The sequence below is a fragment of the Heptranchias perlo genome, chromosome 10, assembly GCF_035084215.1.
Source record: "Heptranchias perlo isolate sHepPer1 chromosome 10, sHepPer1.hap1, whole genome shotgun sequence".
Classification (NCBI taxonomy): domain Eukaryota; kingdom Metazoa; phylum Chordata; class Chondrichthyes; order Hexanchiformes; family Hexanchidae; genus Heptranchias; species Heptranchias perlo.
Window position 1 is genome coordinate 51,176,438 of NC_090334.1, and position 16,869 is coordinate 51,193,306.

Sequence of the window (16,869 nt, forward strand, 5' to 3'; positions counted from 1 at the left end):
TGTGCTTTTCTGCTTTAGTCTTTGTATTTATATAGGGAGTATTCTAGATCTGGTTATCTGTTTGTAGTAGCTCATGAATGACACCAGATCTTGAACCTCTCCTAATTCAGCCTCCATGAGTGCATACACTGACAGATTCCACAGTGCCCAATCCACGTGTTGGGTGGAAGGAGCTTATATCTGTCACCATTTCAGTGAAGACACTGCTTGGCTGCAGTTGATATTGGTATTCGTCAAGATCACTATGAGGGCGCAGACAGATTGACACTTTCTCCCCCCCCTCCCAAAAGGCAACTCTTTTAGGTATGTTTGTCTCCAAATATCAGACTAGAAAGTCCAACCAACATGCTCCCTCTATACAATATGCCCAGCATGGCTCTCAGTCTAACCCAACCAGCCCCAAAATAAAACTAAAGCTGTGAAATTTCTTCTCCACCCCCTCCAATCCAGGGGGCAATCTGTGAAAGGTGTTCTGTAGCCCACCCCTATACAGAAAATTGCTGCATCCACAGGTACAGCAGGCCTAAAAATGGTCCTTAGGCTTTGCTTGATCACAATGGAATTCAATGTAGACAAATGTGAGGTCATCCACTTCGGATCAAAAAAGGATAGAACAGGGTACTTTCTAAATGGTAAAAAGTTAAAAACAGTGGATGTCCAAAGGGACCTAGGGGTTCAGGTACATAGATCATTGAAGTGTCATGAACAGGTGCAGAAAATAATCAATAAGGCTAATGGAATGCTGGCCTTTATATCTAGAGGACTGGAGTACAAGGGGGCAGAAGTTATGCTGCAGCTGTACAAAACCCTGCTTAGACCGCACCTGGAGTACTGTGAGCAGTTCTGGGCACCGCACCTTCGGAAGGACATATTGGCTTTGGAGGGAGTGCAGCGTAGGTTTACTAGAATGATACCCGGACTTCAAGGGTTAAGTTAAGAGGAGAGATTATACACAAATTAGGGTTGTATTCTCTACAGTTTCGAAGGTTAAGTGGTGATCTGGTCGAAGTTTATAAGATATTAAGGGTAACGGATAGGGTGGATAGAGAGAAACTATTTCTGCTGGTTCGGGATTCTAGTAGGGGGCACAGTCTAAAAATTAGAGCCAGACCTTTCAGGAGCGAGATTAGAAAACATTTCTACACACAAAGGGTGGTAGAAGTTTGGAACTCTTCCGCAAACGGCAATTGATACTAGCTCAATTGCTAAATATAAATCTGAGATAAATAGCTTTTTGGCAAAGGTATTAAGGGATATGGGCCAAAGGCAGGTATATGGAGTTAGATCACAGATCAGCCAAGATCTTATCAAATGGCAGAGCAGGCTCGAGGGGCTGAATGACTTACACCTGTTCCTATATTCCTATCTGTGGCTACCCTTATCTTTACACCCTTCAATTCCATTCTCCCTTCCTCTCTAAAGGAATGGACTCATACATCCAATTGCTCAGCCAAGCAGCAATTCTTCATGTGAGCATATACACTGGGTACAAGCAAGATTATTCGATAATGGGGCATCACAGCTGAGCCCAGCATGTCAACACCTAATGTGTACAGATCATACTTTTCAGCAGAAATTACTATAGTGACCATGAGTGGGAACCCAGGCTACTTTCTTCCCTCCCTAGATCAGGGATATAGAGGTCAAATGTAGCAATCTACCACCACTATGATCAGCTAACAGACCAGATATCAAACTGGAGATCTTCTTTATCTGTATGACTCAGTACCACACGATGCAGTTACCCACTGAGAAACTGAGGCACCTCAATTCCATTCCTAACCAGATGTTGTCCAGCTTTTTCGAATTAGCTGATGTTACCTTCTTTCGCATGGGTCTATTCCATTTATTTATAGATGTGTGGAAGAAATGTTTCCTAATCTTTCTCATCGAGGCTTGCCACTTTTGCATTCATGTGTCTACTCAGGCACTAGGGTGAATGGCATCAGGGCCAGCAGTTCAGTCAGTTTTGAGATCACTTATTCTACCCACTTGGCTAATCTAAGCACTGGAGTCTGGTATGCTAGACTCCAGTGCTTAGATTAGCCAAGTGGGTAGAATAAGTGATCTCAAAACTGACTGAACTGCTGGCCCTGATGCCATTCACGCTAGTGCTCAAAGAGATGGGGGATATGCTCTGCAAGCCACTAGCTCGTATTAAACAGCTCTCTGGGCTGGTTCCCATGGACTGGAGAGAGGTGCCTATATTTCAAAATGGCAATGTCAGAAGCTGAAAATTACAGGTCCATTAGTTTGACTTTGGTTAGAGGCAAGTAGCTAGATGGGATCATTACAGAAACACTATGACTACCTTGACAGAGAAAGCATCATCAGGGAATATCAACATGGCTTCTGGAAAAGAGGGCCTCACCAACCTGATGGAATTTAAGGTAGTTACTAAGTCGGTGTACATCAGGAGGCAGAGTGTTGTATATTTTGATTTTCAAAAAGCCTTTGACAAAGTGCTACACAAAAGACTAAAGGTTGAGTCTCAGAATGATACAGCACTGAAGGAGATCATTCAGCCATCATGCCTGTGCCAGGTTAATTGAATCTAGGTTGTTTCAGTTTTAGCTTTATGTCGTGTCAATTCAGTTCAGATTTTGGGGTGGATAAGGAACTGGTTGCACTCTCGTAGACGGAAATTAGTTATTAATGGTAGAAGATCTGCATGGGGACTTGTCTCCAGTTGAGTCCCGCAGGGATCAGTGTTAAGACCATTGCCCTACACCATCTGCATCAATGATCTGGATGAACCGTCGGGGGAACTGTCTGCAAGTTTGCAGATGATAAAGGTGTGTGCGGGTTAGATGAGGAAAAAAAACAAGACAGATGTGATGGGCGAATAGGCCCTGCTCTGGCAGATATCTTTTAATATACAGTGCAACACGCTTAATTGCAACCATCCAGGACAACTTCGCAAATTGCGATAAAATGGGAATTTCTATAAAGCAGGAAACAAGGCTAGTTTGGTGCATAATAACCTTTATTTGCCTAAATTTTGTACACCTTATATATATGAATACAGTGTAACAGCTTAATAATTAAATAAAAATGCTAATGTCTTGGGAATTTTTTTTTATATATGCTGCAAAGAACTCTGATTTTCTTTGGTGTTTCAGAAGTCATCAACCTCCGCACTTTCCCTACCAGTGCATAAAATTCAAACGTTTCACTGTCTTTTGACCTGAGTCGCGCAGAATGCACAGTACAGAATCTACCTCTCTAACCATGGGAATTTCCAGTCCTGGCACATCTTCATTTCTCTGTCAGAGAAGAAATGATTTCTGCAGCAGACATCTCTCCACAGATGTCACGGTCATCATTCATTGAAACCAAAAAAGTTGAACTTTGCCTCACTCAAACCGCTGGGAATCCCTTAATCATCGCTAGAAACCATGCCGCTGTTTCTAAAGCAGTTACTGATGCTGCTGGGAGTTACTGCATTCCAAGCTCTTAGAAAAATGCAAAGCATCCATAACCTGTGAAATGAGAGTTTCCTCTAATACAGAAAACACCTTGCGCAGGAATTGCTTCTTGTAGTGTTGCTTCATGCTATGAATGATGCCTTGGTCCAAGGGTGGATGATTGAAGTGGTGTTAGATGGTAAAAATTGGACCTTCACTTGTGAAAAATTAAAAGCCACGTCATGGCAAGTTATCCATCAAAAGCAACACCTCCTTGTGCTGCTTTCTCATCCTGGTACTGAAAGACCGCAGCCACTAACCAAAATTTATTTGTGGCATCCGAGCATTAGCCCGCACAGTTATCTCTGGAGTCCCCCAAGAATCTATCCTTAACCCCCCCCCCCCCATCTCATCTACATGCTGCCCCTTGGCAACATCATCCGAAAACACGTCAGGTTCCATATGTACACTGACGACACCCAGCTCTACCTCATCATCTCTCTCGACCTCTCCACTGCCTCTGATTTGTCAAGCTGCTTGTCCGATATCCAGTACTGGATGAGCAGAAATTTCCTCCAACTAAATATTGGGAAGACCAAAGCCATTATCTTCGGTCCCCACTACAAATTCTGTTCCCTAGCCACAGAGACTCCATCCCTCTCTCTGGTCACTGTGAGGCTGAACCAGACCGTTCGCAACCTTAGCATCCTATTTGTCCCGGAGATGAGCTTCCGAGTCCATATCCGTTCCATCATCAAGACTGCCTACTTCCACCTCCACAACGTCGCCTGTCTCCACGGCTGCCTCAGCTCATCTGCTGCTGAAACCCTCATTCGTGCGTTTGTTACCTCTAGACTTGACTATTCCAATGCTCTCCTGGCCGGCATCCCATCTTCCACCCTCCATAAACTTGAGTTAATCCAAAACTTTGCTGCCCGTATCCTAACTCGCACCTAGTTGCATTCACCCATTACCCCTGTGCTCACTGACCTACATTGGCTCCCGATCCGGCAACACCTCAATTTAAAAATTCTCATTCTTGTTTTCAAATCCCACCGCCCCAACGGCCTCGCCCCTCCCAATGTCTAACCTCCTCCAACCCTTTGAGATCTCTGCGCTCCTCCAATTCTGGCCTCTTGCTCATCCGATTTTAAATCACTCCACCATGGGCGGCCGTGCCTTCAGCTACCTAGGCCGTAAGTTCTGGAATTCCCTCCCTAAACCTCTCTGCCTCTCTCTCCTCCTTTGAGGCGCTCCTTAAAACCTACCTCTTTGACCAAGCTTTTGGTCACCTGACCTAATATCTCTGTGGCTCAGTGTCAAATTTTGTTTGATAACACTCCGGTGAAGTGCCATGGGACATTTTATAACATTAAAGGTACTATATAAATGCAAGTAGTTGTTGTTATAAATCAGTTGGAAAAGCTTTCACATTTTTAAAAATGAGGGTTCTTGATTTTCCCGATCACGAGTGGTTTCATCTTGTTCGAGCCAGTTTGGTTAGCACGTAACAATGAGACTCTCCTTTCTCATTTGCGCCACCGCTCACCCTCTCTCCTTTCTTTACGTAAGTTTGACCAGGCAGGGCACGATGGAAAAGTCTGGTCTTGTCGCAATTGTAAATGAAGTCGAGTGGATATTCTACTAACAAACCCAGCCACACTTCCTCAGCCCATGTACCAGCAGTGGGGTTGTCACTGTCTGCAAAGCTTTTTGTAAACAGGGTTGTGTCTCACTTTCCAGCCACACAGGAATCTATTTGATGCTTCAAAGCTTTCCACATAGAATTCTTTGGCAAGCTCATTAGCTTTCAACAGGCAGCCTTCAAGCAGGACTTTGAGCTCTTTTGTGATTAAACCACTTAAGCAGCGCTGCATCAACATCAGTCATATTATTTTCATGCTCCATTTCCCGTTCCGGTGCCCATTTCTTTCCCAGTCCTTCAAAATGTTCACTTTTCTTTTCAGAACTCTAGAAACCAGAGTATCTGAAATGCCGTGCTTCTGTGCAACTAGCTTTTGAATCCTCAATTCCTTCAAACTGTTCAAAACATCCACTTGCTCGTGCAGCGACAAGTCATGGTGCTATTTTTGTTCATCCATCTGGAAAATCAACTTCCATGCCTCCCTCACCCACACACGAAAACAGGTGGAAACCAGGTCAGGTTGGTTCTTAGGCACCCTGACCACTCAACCCAATCAGATTGAGAGGGGAGAGCCTCAGGTTTAAAGGTGACAAGTCTTGTTAAAGCAGGATTTCTGCATGCCACATTTGCATATTGTAGATTTAAGAGATATTGTCATAAAATAGCTGATATATGCATTATGGGAAAGAGAAGTTAGCCTGCGTTAGAAAGGAAGATAGGCATTTCAATGCAGACAGGTCGCCAAGGCAACACTGATAAGACATTCCTCACAGTTAGCTAGCTAGCTGGAACTTAGATAAAAGAACAGGGCTTTGTCTATCATTAACCACATTATAAACTTAAACCAGAGTGAGTAATACAATAGATTAAATTATAATGTGTGATATTTATACCTATGAATGTGAAACTATAAGAAATAATAATAAGCAAGATAGTTTAGGCATAATGAGAAAATTACTGGAGAAAAGCAACCAAGGAATGTGTCCTTATAAATCGTAGATTAGAGAAGCTCTAGATGCCTTTTGCTAGCTTCCCGCCAAAAGTAGGCAAGACGACAATCAGGTGACGTAGGTGGATCACTACAAGATATAAAAAGTGAGAGGACACTGGTGTAAGAAGGGCAGCTGGGACCGAAGATACAAGATCAATCTCAGGGCATCCGAGGTTCCATCCAGCAGGCTCATCTCATGCAAGTTACTATGAACATGTCGTGCTTCCATGTTTACTATGATTGATGCATCGATACAAGATACAGAAGAGGACAGAAACTCTGCTAATGATATAGTTCTTAAGAAAGTTGCTGACACTAGACTTTCGATCCTATTAATTAGGAAGCCAAGGCGCAAGATAGAATCTTACACATATAATCAGGAATTACAATAAAACAAACTTTTCACAGTTGGAAGTATAGAGGGAAAAAAAACAGGATTTTAGAAATGGTTCCATTAAAACGGGAATTGCAATTAAGTGAGCTGCAAATAAACGGGTACAACTAAATAAATGTGGTGTATTGCACTTGGGCAGAGGCATGCAGGATTATGTGCTCAAGGCATTTGAGCAGGAAAAGACGGAGTACTATAGTGCATGAGTCACTGAAGGTCCATTACCAGTGCCGCAAGTCTATTGTAAAAATGAATATGGGGTTAGAATGTATTGCCAGGATAATTAAATATAAAACAAGAAATACTATTCTTTGATCAAGTCACATCTATATACTTGGGTTCTGACAAAGGGCTATAGACCTGAAACATTAACCCTACCCTTCCTTTCTCCACAAATGCTGCCTGACCTGCTGAGTATTCCCAGCATTTTTTCTTTTTATCTAGAATACTGTATCCAGTTTTGGTTCCCTCACATGGTGGGTGATATAAAGGCCCTGAAAAAGAATCAGATGAGGGCCACTAAATTGACACCTTGTTTAAGGGCCCTCAGTTACCATGATAGGCTTAAAGAGTTGGGGCATTATACTTCAATCAAATCTCTGAAGTTTGTTTGTTCAATCAGGCTCAGTCCAAACAAATAAGCTATTTGAGCTAGATAGGTTAGGGAAGGCCAGGTGACAAGTATAAGTTACACAAGCTTGGCACTGGGTTAGATTCTAGGAGGCACTTCTTTTCACAGAGTCATCGATCTCTGAAACAAGTTGCCAGTGCATGCAGTGAGTGCGAATTCAATGCAAGCATTCAAAAGGGAGCTTGATGAGTTCCTGAGATGGCCAACAAATCTGCATATTGAAGCTAAGTGGGTCATTCGGTTGATGTGTTTCCTGGAACTTGTTTGATCGCTTTCAGGGATCAGAAATGAATTTCCCCATTTTCCCCCTAAATTGGCCTACGGTTTCTGCCTCTCCTAGGAGATTGCGTGGCTGTGGATGAGGGGCTGATGGGAGTGATGGTGCGCGGAAGTTACACCATGCCAGTATAGAAAAGGCTCAATGAACCAGCTGATCTTTACCTGTCCTTACTTCTATCTCAGTTGGCTTGACCTGATAGAAGTATTTGATTTGAAGATGGCAGAAGTCACCCTGGTTAAGTTGCTACTCAGCTCTGAAAGCCAATGTTGAGAAGCAAGAGCCTTGTTAATTTCCCATGTTACGATTTAATTTCCTCATTGGGTCCTGGTAGTATGTCAGAATTACTCTATATGTGCTGATACAGACAGCCCTTGTGGGACGTAGAAGTGGCTTTATATGTCTCTGCAGATTTAAATGGTTGGCCAGAATGAGGCGGTATTGAACTGAGGCAACATTCTGAAAGAAGCAATATAGTAGCTGCGCAATGGGGACAGATCAAGTTTTCCTGCTCCTTGGCAATGTTATGGAGTCTTGGCCCATATTACTATTTCATAGGTTTGTTGCACCTAGTAGCATACGGTTCAGGACAGCGAGACCAGTTTCACCTTTTGTATGTTGCAAGTCTTTTCAAGCTAATTCTGAATCTTGCTTTTCCAGTTTAAAAATAGACTTGACCTTTTAACAAAACTGCTTTCCTTCAGTCCACAGGCAGGAGCTACATTTGGCAGCTATACCTATAGTTTTGATGCAGTATCTTTATCCTTGCTCAAAAATCAGCATGTTAAGTTCTTAGCCTCTCCCCCCATTCATTACTGTAATGAGTTTTACAAGCTTGCTTTATGCATTGTTTTCTAAAGTTCTAGAAGTGTATTGTTTGTAATGAATTGCATGCACTGTGTAACCATATTCACACAAGACATTTTAATACCACAACATTCAAAATAAACTGTACCTACCTGTGATTGTTTGACAGCCGACAACCCATTGTCTCACCTTTTTCTAAGGAACCCGAAGATACAAGGAATGTAGCCCCTTGGCAACAAACAGTTAGAAATGCGTGAAAGGAAACAAAGGTACAACATTACAGAAAAAAGGTCAAGACAGGTAGAATGAGTGTGTCTACAGGAAGAAGTGCAATAAATACAACCAGAATTCACAAATTGGCATCTATTGCACTCATCTGTTCAACACATTGTTCTCACACCCATGCCTCCATTTGTTTGAATTGAAAGATGCAATTAAATTGCTAATTGTCAGCAAATTTCTATAAAACCTGTAATGTTTAATTTCATTATATAAAACTAACAACAACATCCCCAATGACCCAGCAAGTTTATCCAATGAGTAGCTGAGCCATACATTGCATCTATGCTGAGTGAGCTTAACTAAGCCAGGGCAGCAACAGGGTACAAGTGGCAGTAGGACACCTGGGTTAACGAATGTGGAAATAAGCCAGGGCCCCAATTCCTAATATTTATCCTGTAACCTTTTGCTGGAAGTGTGCATGTGTGGACATCAGGGGAGGACAGGACCAGGCTTAGCTGTGCTGCGCCTCAATAACCTGCTGATATTCACTGTGACACATGAATAGCAGCTACTTGGGTGTGATACCACATTATGACTGGCACCCATGGAACCATATTCCACCAAGGAGTTGATGCCTGCAGAAGGGGTGGAGGGGAAGAAAATTGGTTAAAAAAAATGTAAAAGTAAGTTTTATAAAATTTGTTAAATGTGTCTGGGTCATGTTTGAGAAACTTAAGGCTGAAAAATAAAATTATTTTCTGGCTACATCTCAAGTCCCAAAATTTTCTAGAGAAGGCTTAAAATATAGAAAATGTGTTTTAGAATTGATCTTTTACAATTCATCCAGCTTAACAGAGTAGTGGGGATGAATTTTCTTACTGTTTCCAGCACACTTACCGTGCTGGAATGGCATTGGCAACGGCAACCTATTTTGCAAGGAAAGTTAAGTGGAAGTCAGAAAATTAAAAAATAAAAGTTGAATTTGTGTTTCTGTCGGCTTTCGCTTGTTAACATTTAAAAAAGGGTCCGCATTAAGTATGCGAAAATTCATTTCCATCCAATTTTCATGTTTAAACATCTTCCCTCCCTAGCCCCAGACACTGAAGCTAACTGTACCTCCCCAACTACTACCCCAGTCAAGATCTGCTAACACAGGATAGACCACAAGTCAACTTCACATCGAAGAATTAACAACTGTGACAAATCAGTTCACACAGACAGTTATGACCAGTACAACTCAAATTAATGATAATGGATGAGCAGATGTGTATGCAGTCCCAAGTTGTTTTCAATAAGATTAAAGGCCAAGACCCATAGTATAGGACACATCAAACTGAAACAGTAAAATAGAAGGTATTAAGTGACAACAAGCATGGATTTTAAAAGGATGAACATTTTAGGAGGAATCAAAAACTGAGGGAAACCACAAATTCTACAGTTTTGAGGCAGAGAAAGAATGAGTATTGATTTCAACAGATTAAGGGTATAGGGAACAGGAACCACATGCAGGATTGATGTATTTTGGTGGCTAGAAACAAGAAAGGAAAATTCAGAGAAGCACAAACTATGGTAGTAACGATAAAAGGAGTTAAGAATATTTTATTAATTCACTGATTACTGTTCTGAAGTTGAATATTTGTGCCCAGACCAACAATGGCCATTTGATCCTAAAGGTAACCATAAGCATAAATCAGCAACCCACCTACTCAACTAAATTACCCTCGCCGTCTAAATGACGACTAAAAATATAATTCAGAGCTCCTGGCAGCTCAGCCAGCAAATGGTTTGCAACTGAGCCAAACAGATGGGGAAAGTGCAGGTTGATCCCTGGTCTGTGCTCAGTTAACTGTCCTCAGCCAGGACAGCAGCAAAAGCACAACAATTGTCCCCTCAATGCCCCCAAGCTAGGAAGGGGGCAAAAACAAAATCATTCAGGTTCTGCTTCTAACCACTATTCAATGATCACTATTGCAAAGCACGTGGGCAGGCTTTGGCCGAAGACGGGATCTGGCTCGTGAGATACTTGTGGCCACTCATTTCTAGACTCATATCAGCAACAGCCAATTATGCGAACAACAACATCCTTCCAATGCCCACTCCACTATATCCCAGAATTGCCTTCAGGACAGAAGGGGTAAGACACAGAAGTGGGGGTGGGGTGGGTTGGTGGGAGAACACATCTCGATCCACGAATGGGAAGTTTGGACACTGCACTTTGAACTACCTTTTGAATTATTCTAACTATTTTTTAAAAGCTCAATCATTTCTGTACCTTAACTCACATTACAACAGGAGTTTAACAGAGCTATGTCTAATGAAGATGTTACATATAAAATTATTTTGATCACAATATAGATCACTAATAACAGTAAACCTTCTAAACCTGTTTGAAGGTAAGTAGTAATGCAAGCCTTACCATTTATGAGCACCTTGATCTGTTTGTCAAAGAACTCTGATTCCTTCTGGGAGATCAGAGCACATTCAGCACATTGCCGTACTGGATCTATGAAGTACATCCGTGGAAGAGGTACCTTTTTACTGCAACATTTGTCACAGAAGCACTTGCCACATCTCCTGCAGTGATGCTACCAATTTCAGAATAGTAGAGGATAAAAAACATAATACTTCTTAACCTAAATCAAAAATTTTACTAGAATACAAACTTTAGTTTTAAATAAATTCACAAATCCTTAAAATTTAAATTAGAGATGCATTCAAAAGATATCTAGCCTCTTGCTCAACAGGATGCATCAGTTTAAAACTATATTTCATATAAACTCCAAGTATTAGTTTACCTTTGAGGGGGTAGGAAGATAACAGAGCAATCCAAACAGTACAACCAGCAGTGGGAAATAGCTAAATTGTTTTGTACCACCAATGTTATTAGAATGGCAGCAGGTTTCTTAATTCCTTTAATCACAAAAATATTTCAGTGCAGCAGGAGGCAGCTGACAGTGTTACTCTATTCAATTAAAAACAGAAAGCATTAAGCTCAATTACAGCTTAATGTAAAAATGCCATATTTCCTCCTTCTCATTTGTTTTTGTCCCAATTTCTCTGGTCTCATCACACCGTGTACAGTTGAGGAGGTTAGATGTGCAGACATCATGCTCCCAGTCCTGATATCATTAAGGCACCAGCTACTACTGGGTAGTCAAGCGAAGTCCAGTAATGACTGAATCATCATTTATGTTCCCTCTGGCAAACTGCTATTATGGTTTCTTATGTATATTGGGTTGCATTACACAGTGTTGACAAAGGTAACATTAACACGGAGAAATGGCGTACAATTTTAATCTTTAAATTTCGCACTTGTGATTGACAGAAGCACAAAGACTTGGGTGACATCTCTCCAAAACAGTGCAGCAAAGATCAGCAGCTCAACGTGAACCAAAGATCTATCAACACAACACTTTATTTATTTCCCCCAACTATGGTACCAAACTGATTTCAATTTACTACATTCTTTGGTGGTGTATTATTTTTCCTTCCATAGTGTGAAAAGAATCAATTTCTTTTTTTCAAATTATGTGCCCTTATTAGAAGCGGATAAATAGAATAAATTACAAAGAAATGTAAAACATCTTACTTTTCTGGTAAGGAAGTCAAATTTTGCTTCGCACTGCATACATCTCGGGCACTAGGAATAGAAATACAGTTGGTATGAAAAATGTCAGAAGTTAACTACTAGTATTTATTTTCCTGAAAGGAGCTTTTGTAAATTATTTTATATTGTTCAGTGGGTGATTCATTCATTAGCAAATGTCTTCTAAGGCAATAATCTTAATTTAAATACTAGCAAATCTCTTGTTGCATTGCTCACAGTAAGGCAGAGGAAGTGGTGTTTTATATGGACAGGAACAAAATGGAATATAATGGCCCAGATTTTGCTGGAGCGGGGCATCTCGTGGTGAGCCCTGTTAGACTTGTTCGTGCGAGTTTAGGTTTTAACATTTTTTGCCCACAAAGTTGCTGGAAGTGCAAGCTGATAATGGCACAGCGAGGGCAACGGGGCATCTGGGACCTTAGTGAACAATGGGTCAAACAGTGTATCTCCTTAACCAAGAGATAAAAGGATTGAGAAATGAACAGAGGAAGGAGTGAGAAGGAGGGTGAATTAGAGCAGGTGAATTCATTGTCAAATCAGGTACAGCAAGAGAAATAAAAAGAGGGAAAGAAAGATTAGATTGAGAGAGGAAAGAGATAGAAAAGGAAGAAAAACATTTTAAAATTTGACATTTTTAAAAACTCCAACAATTCACAACTTGAAGGAACGAGACACCGCACTTTTAATCGTTCACTTTCTGGGCAAGAGGTTGATTATCAGAAATTAACAATTATCATGTCGTTAAAGCAGTACTTACACTACTAATTATTAGACTTAACATTCAGTGGCAAGTTTAATGGGCGATTAGTGTAGAATTGCAGCAACTTCATGAAATTCGAAGAGGTTAAGGGCGAGATGCCATTTGTGCGAAGTTAACGGCAGAGCGGCGCAATTCGTCACAACAGCTTACGGTGATTCGTAATTCATGGCATATCTCTTCCTCGCCACAAGTTGCTGGTCGATTTTTACATTAATAATGGCAAGCGTTGTTCACACGCCGTTATTTTTTCAGCAAATTTTGGGCCAAAGATATTATTTTGCTGCTGCTAGTGTGCTCCCACTAAGGCTGCAAAGTCTAGCTGATGTCAACAAGGAGCAGTTCATTCAACGGCTAATTGCTACTCAGGCTAGAAATCAGAACCATGGTATTGTTTGAGAGACAGTCAATTAAGACCCTGTAGACATTGTGGCTCCAATATGTTCCGCTTCTGGTGTCTGTACATTGTAAATAACTGTCTTAGCTCCTGTTACATATATAAAGAAACAAAGTATTTTTGCTAAAATTTAGCATGATATTGACTTCTTTGAAACTATCATAGTACATAAGGAGTTAAAAACCAGCTTCATGCATAGAAAACATATTCCAGTTTATTTTTGGTCATTTTGTCTTATCCAGGTGCCTGGAGATAGCATGTTATACAATCCAAATACAATCATTTGGTGGAATTGGATCAAATTATGTTTAATTGGCAGCTTCTTCTTGAGTTGAGTACAGTTATTTAAATTTGTTTGGTGCTGGTAGTTTTTTTAAAAAGTATTTCTCTGCTTGGCTGGTTCAATTTCAACTGTCTGTCTGAAGCCTATGAACAGTGATAGTGAGGCCAGGTAGCGTCCATGAATGGTGAGAAAAGGAAAATAAATCGACACACAAGAGTACAGATTCTAGCAACAATTCATTTTTTTTTAAACTTATGAGTTAAATAGACACAAATTTGCATTAGACAGTGTATGTCTGAAATTGAATAAGTACTGTAAAATTTATGCTGTCATTGTTACTGTTCACTTACTCTTTTACTTACTTTTTAACCTTTTTGCCGATGTCTATTTACACTCAAATTTCCTGCCAATCTTATTAGTACACGCGGAATGTAAAAACAGGTGTAAACAAGCAGAAATCAGGATAAACAACTGGGGCCTAAGGAAAGCACCGATCACACACCATATATTTTTTCTTTAAATATGAAAATTAAAGGTTCAAGCCATCTATCATTCATGCACATTAGGCACAGCACATTAAGAACATGCAATCGCAGAAGCTTTTCAACTTGTAATGTGGCTTATACTGATGCCATAAAAATACATTCAAAAGAAACAAAATACAATGCAGGGGTCCAAGGATAATTCTTTTAAAAAAACTGAAATAAAACACCAGAAAAATGACTTTCCCACTGTGCCTAAAATTCTGGGGCTAATTTTATGTCCGTTTTGAACCAGCATAATTACAGGAAATTTGCGTGTGCAGTTCTTTAGCTTGGGGGCGGACCCATTATAATAAGCCAAGATGCTTTCGGTCACAAGGATCAATGGACTGGTGTAAAAGAACAAAGAAATTCGGGTGTAGCATAATTACGTGTGTAACACACTTGCATCTGAGTTTCCATGATCTTTTACGCCAGATATTCGCTTTACACCTTAATTACACATATCTGAGTGTAAACACACAGGAAATTCCATCCCTAAGTTTTCAACTGGGGGTCACTCACAGAAAGTGGTCCAGCTTACTTTGATACATAATCAGACATCACTGTCTGTCAAGTTTCAGGAGGAATAAGACACCCCATTCAAATGCAAGCATCCCCAGAGTCTTGTATGCATAGATTTTGATTGGCAATTCTTCCTGGCCTTAACAGATACATTTAAAATTTCCTTGTCCTAATCATTATTTTTTTGAAAAAAGTATTTCTCAGTCCATCTTGTAAAATTTAGTCCACACGTCAGAAAAAATTACTGTAAATCTACAATGCGTCATTGCTAACTTAACTATTTACAGTTTAATAAATCTGTTTGGCATTATAGGCCTAAATCATGATCTAGTGAATGTTTATTCTACTGCTTTCCATAGTCAAGGAAGATCAGACAAGGGCACAGAAAAGCCAAAATACAGTAACAAGGGTCTTTTATTTGATCCATGGGCACAGTATGAACAACATATTGGCCTGATAAAGGCACATACTGGATCATAGGGAGTAAGGGCTCACCTATGCAAATGGACAGAGATGCTGAATCAGATAAAAATATCTACCCAAGAAATAACATCCTTGCTCAAATCTCGACTGGCAAAAACGCCTACGTAAGGGACCAAGTAGGCTTCAATCCAGCCAACTGTTAAATGTGTACCTGCATCTGCTAAAAACTCAGGGTAGCCATGACCTTCCTGCATAATTAATCAACCAAGAGGCAGTCAGGTGACCTACTTCAACATCTCTGCTGCTGTAAAGACAGACTTGTATTTATATAGTGCCTTTCACGACCGTAGGACGTCCCAAAGCACTCTATAGCCAATGAAGCACTTATGAAGTGTTTGTAATGTAGGAAACGCAGCTGCCAATTTGCACACCGCAAGGTCCCACAAACAGCAATGTGATAATGACCAGATAATCTGTTTGAGTGATGTTGGCTGAGGGATAAATATTGTCCAGGACATCAGGGAGAACACCCCTACTCTCCGAAATAGTTCCATGGGATCTTTTACGTCCACCTGAGGGGGTAGACGGGGCCTCGGTTCAATGCCTCATCTGAAAGACAGAAACTCCAACAGTGCAGAACTCCCTCAGTAATGCAACAACTTGCGTTTATATAGCACCTTTAATGTAGTAAAACATCCCAAGGCGCTTCACAGGAGCGTTATTAAACAAAATTTGACACCAAGCCACATAAGGAGATATTAGGAAAGGTGACCAAAAGCTTGGTCAAAGAGGTAGGTTTTAAGGAGCATCTTAAAAAGGAGAGGGGTAGAGAGGCGGAGGGGTTTCGGGAGGGAATTCCAGAGCTTAGGGCCTAGGCAGCTGAAGGCACAACCGCCAACGATGGAGCGATTAAAATCAGGGATGCACAACAGCCAAGAATTGGAGGGGAGCGGAGATCTCAGAGGGTTGTAGGGCTGGAGGAGGTTATAGAGATTGGGAGGGGCGAGGCCATGCAGGGATTTGAAAACAAGGATGAGAATTTTAAAATTGAGGCAGTCCCAGAGCCAATGTAGTGTCAGCCTAGATTTTGTGGTCAAGTCTCTGCTGCTCAGCAATCATTCAATAGCATGGATTAATTCTCTCCTGCAGAGAATCACTTGGTCTTCAGCTGAAAAAGTGTTTTGGGGTGGGGCCCTAACAAAACTTTTAAAAAAAAAATCAGACATATGGCATGGTAACAATTTGCAAATATCATGAAGAACACAGGTTCCTGTCCGATAGAAAATAGTAGAAACGATAATCTGGGACAGAATTAACAGTCACTTGGACAAGGGTGGATTGATTAGAGAAAGCCAGCACGGATTTGTTAAAGGCAAACAGTGTTTAACTAACCTGATACAGTTTTTTGATGAGCTAACAGAGAGGGTAGATAAGGGCAATAGTTGACGTGGTGTACATAGACTTTCAAAAGGCGTTTGATAAAATGCTGCATGGTAGGCTTATCATCAAGATTGCAGCCCATGGAATAAAGGGGGCAGTAGCAATACGGATACAGAATTGGCTAAGGGACAGGAAACAGTAGTGGTGAACAGTTGTTTTTCGGACTGGAGGGAGGTGTACAGTGGTGTTCCCAGGGGTCAGTGCTGGGAGCACTGCTTTTCTTGATATATATTAATGACTTGGACTTGGGTGTACAGGGCACAATTTCAAAATTTGCAGATGACAAAACTTGGAAGGGTAGCAGACTGAGGAGGATAGTGATAGACTTCAAGAGGACATAGACAGGCTGGTGGCATGGGCAGACAAGTGGCAGATGAAATTTAACACAAGTGTGAAGATACACATTTCAGTAGGAAGAACGAGGAGAGGCATTATAAACTAGAGGGCACAACTCTAAAAGAGGTACAGGAACAGAGATCTGGGGGTACATGCGAACAAATCGTTGAAGATGGCAGGGCAGGTTGAGAAAGCGGTTAAAAAAGCAT

General features: G+C 41.0%; 1 protein-coding gene across 2 annotated transcripts in view; it reads right to left on the bottom strand.

Moving 5' to 3' along the window:
* The window catches only part of zfyve21 (zinc finger, FYVE domain containing 21), a 32,311-nt gene that overhangs the window by 10,554 nt on the left and 4,888 nt on the right, over positions 1-16,869 (bottom strand). For both annotated transcript variants that reach the window (XM_067991731.1, XM_067991730.1), the window contains exons 2-4: positions 11,961-12,011; positions 10,788-10,956; positions 8,302-8,377 (exon numbers count right to left, since the gene is read on the bottom strand). In XM_067991731.1, the coding sequence (XP_067847832.1) occupies positions 8,302-8,377; positions 10,788-10,956; positions 11,961-12,011 (296 nt within the window). The remainder of the gene's footprint in view (positions 1-8,301; positions 8,378-10,787; positions 10,957-11,960; positions 12,012-16,869) is intronic.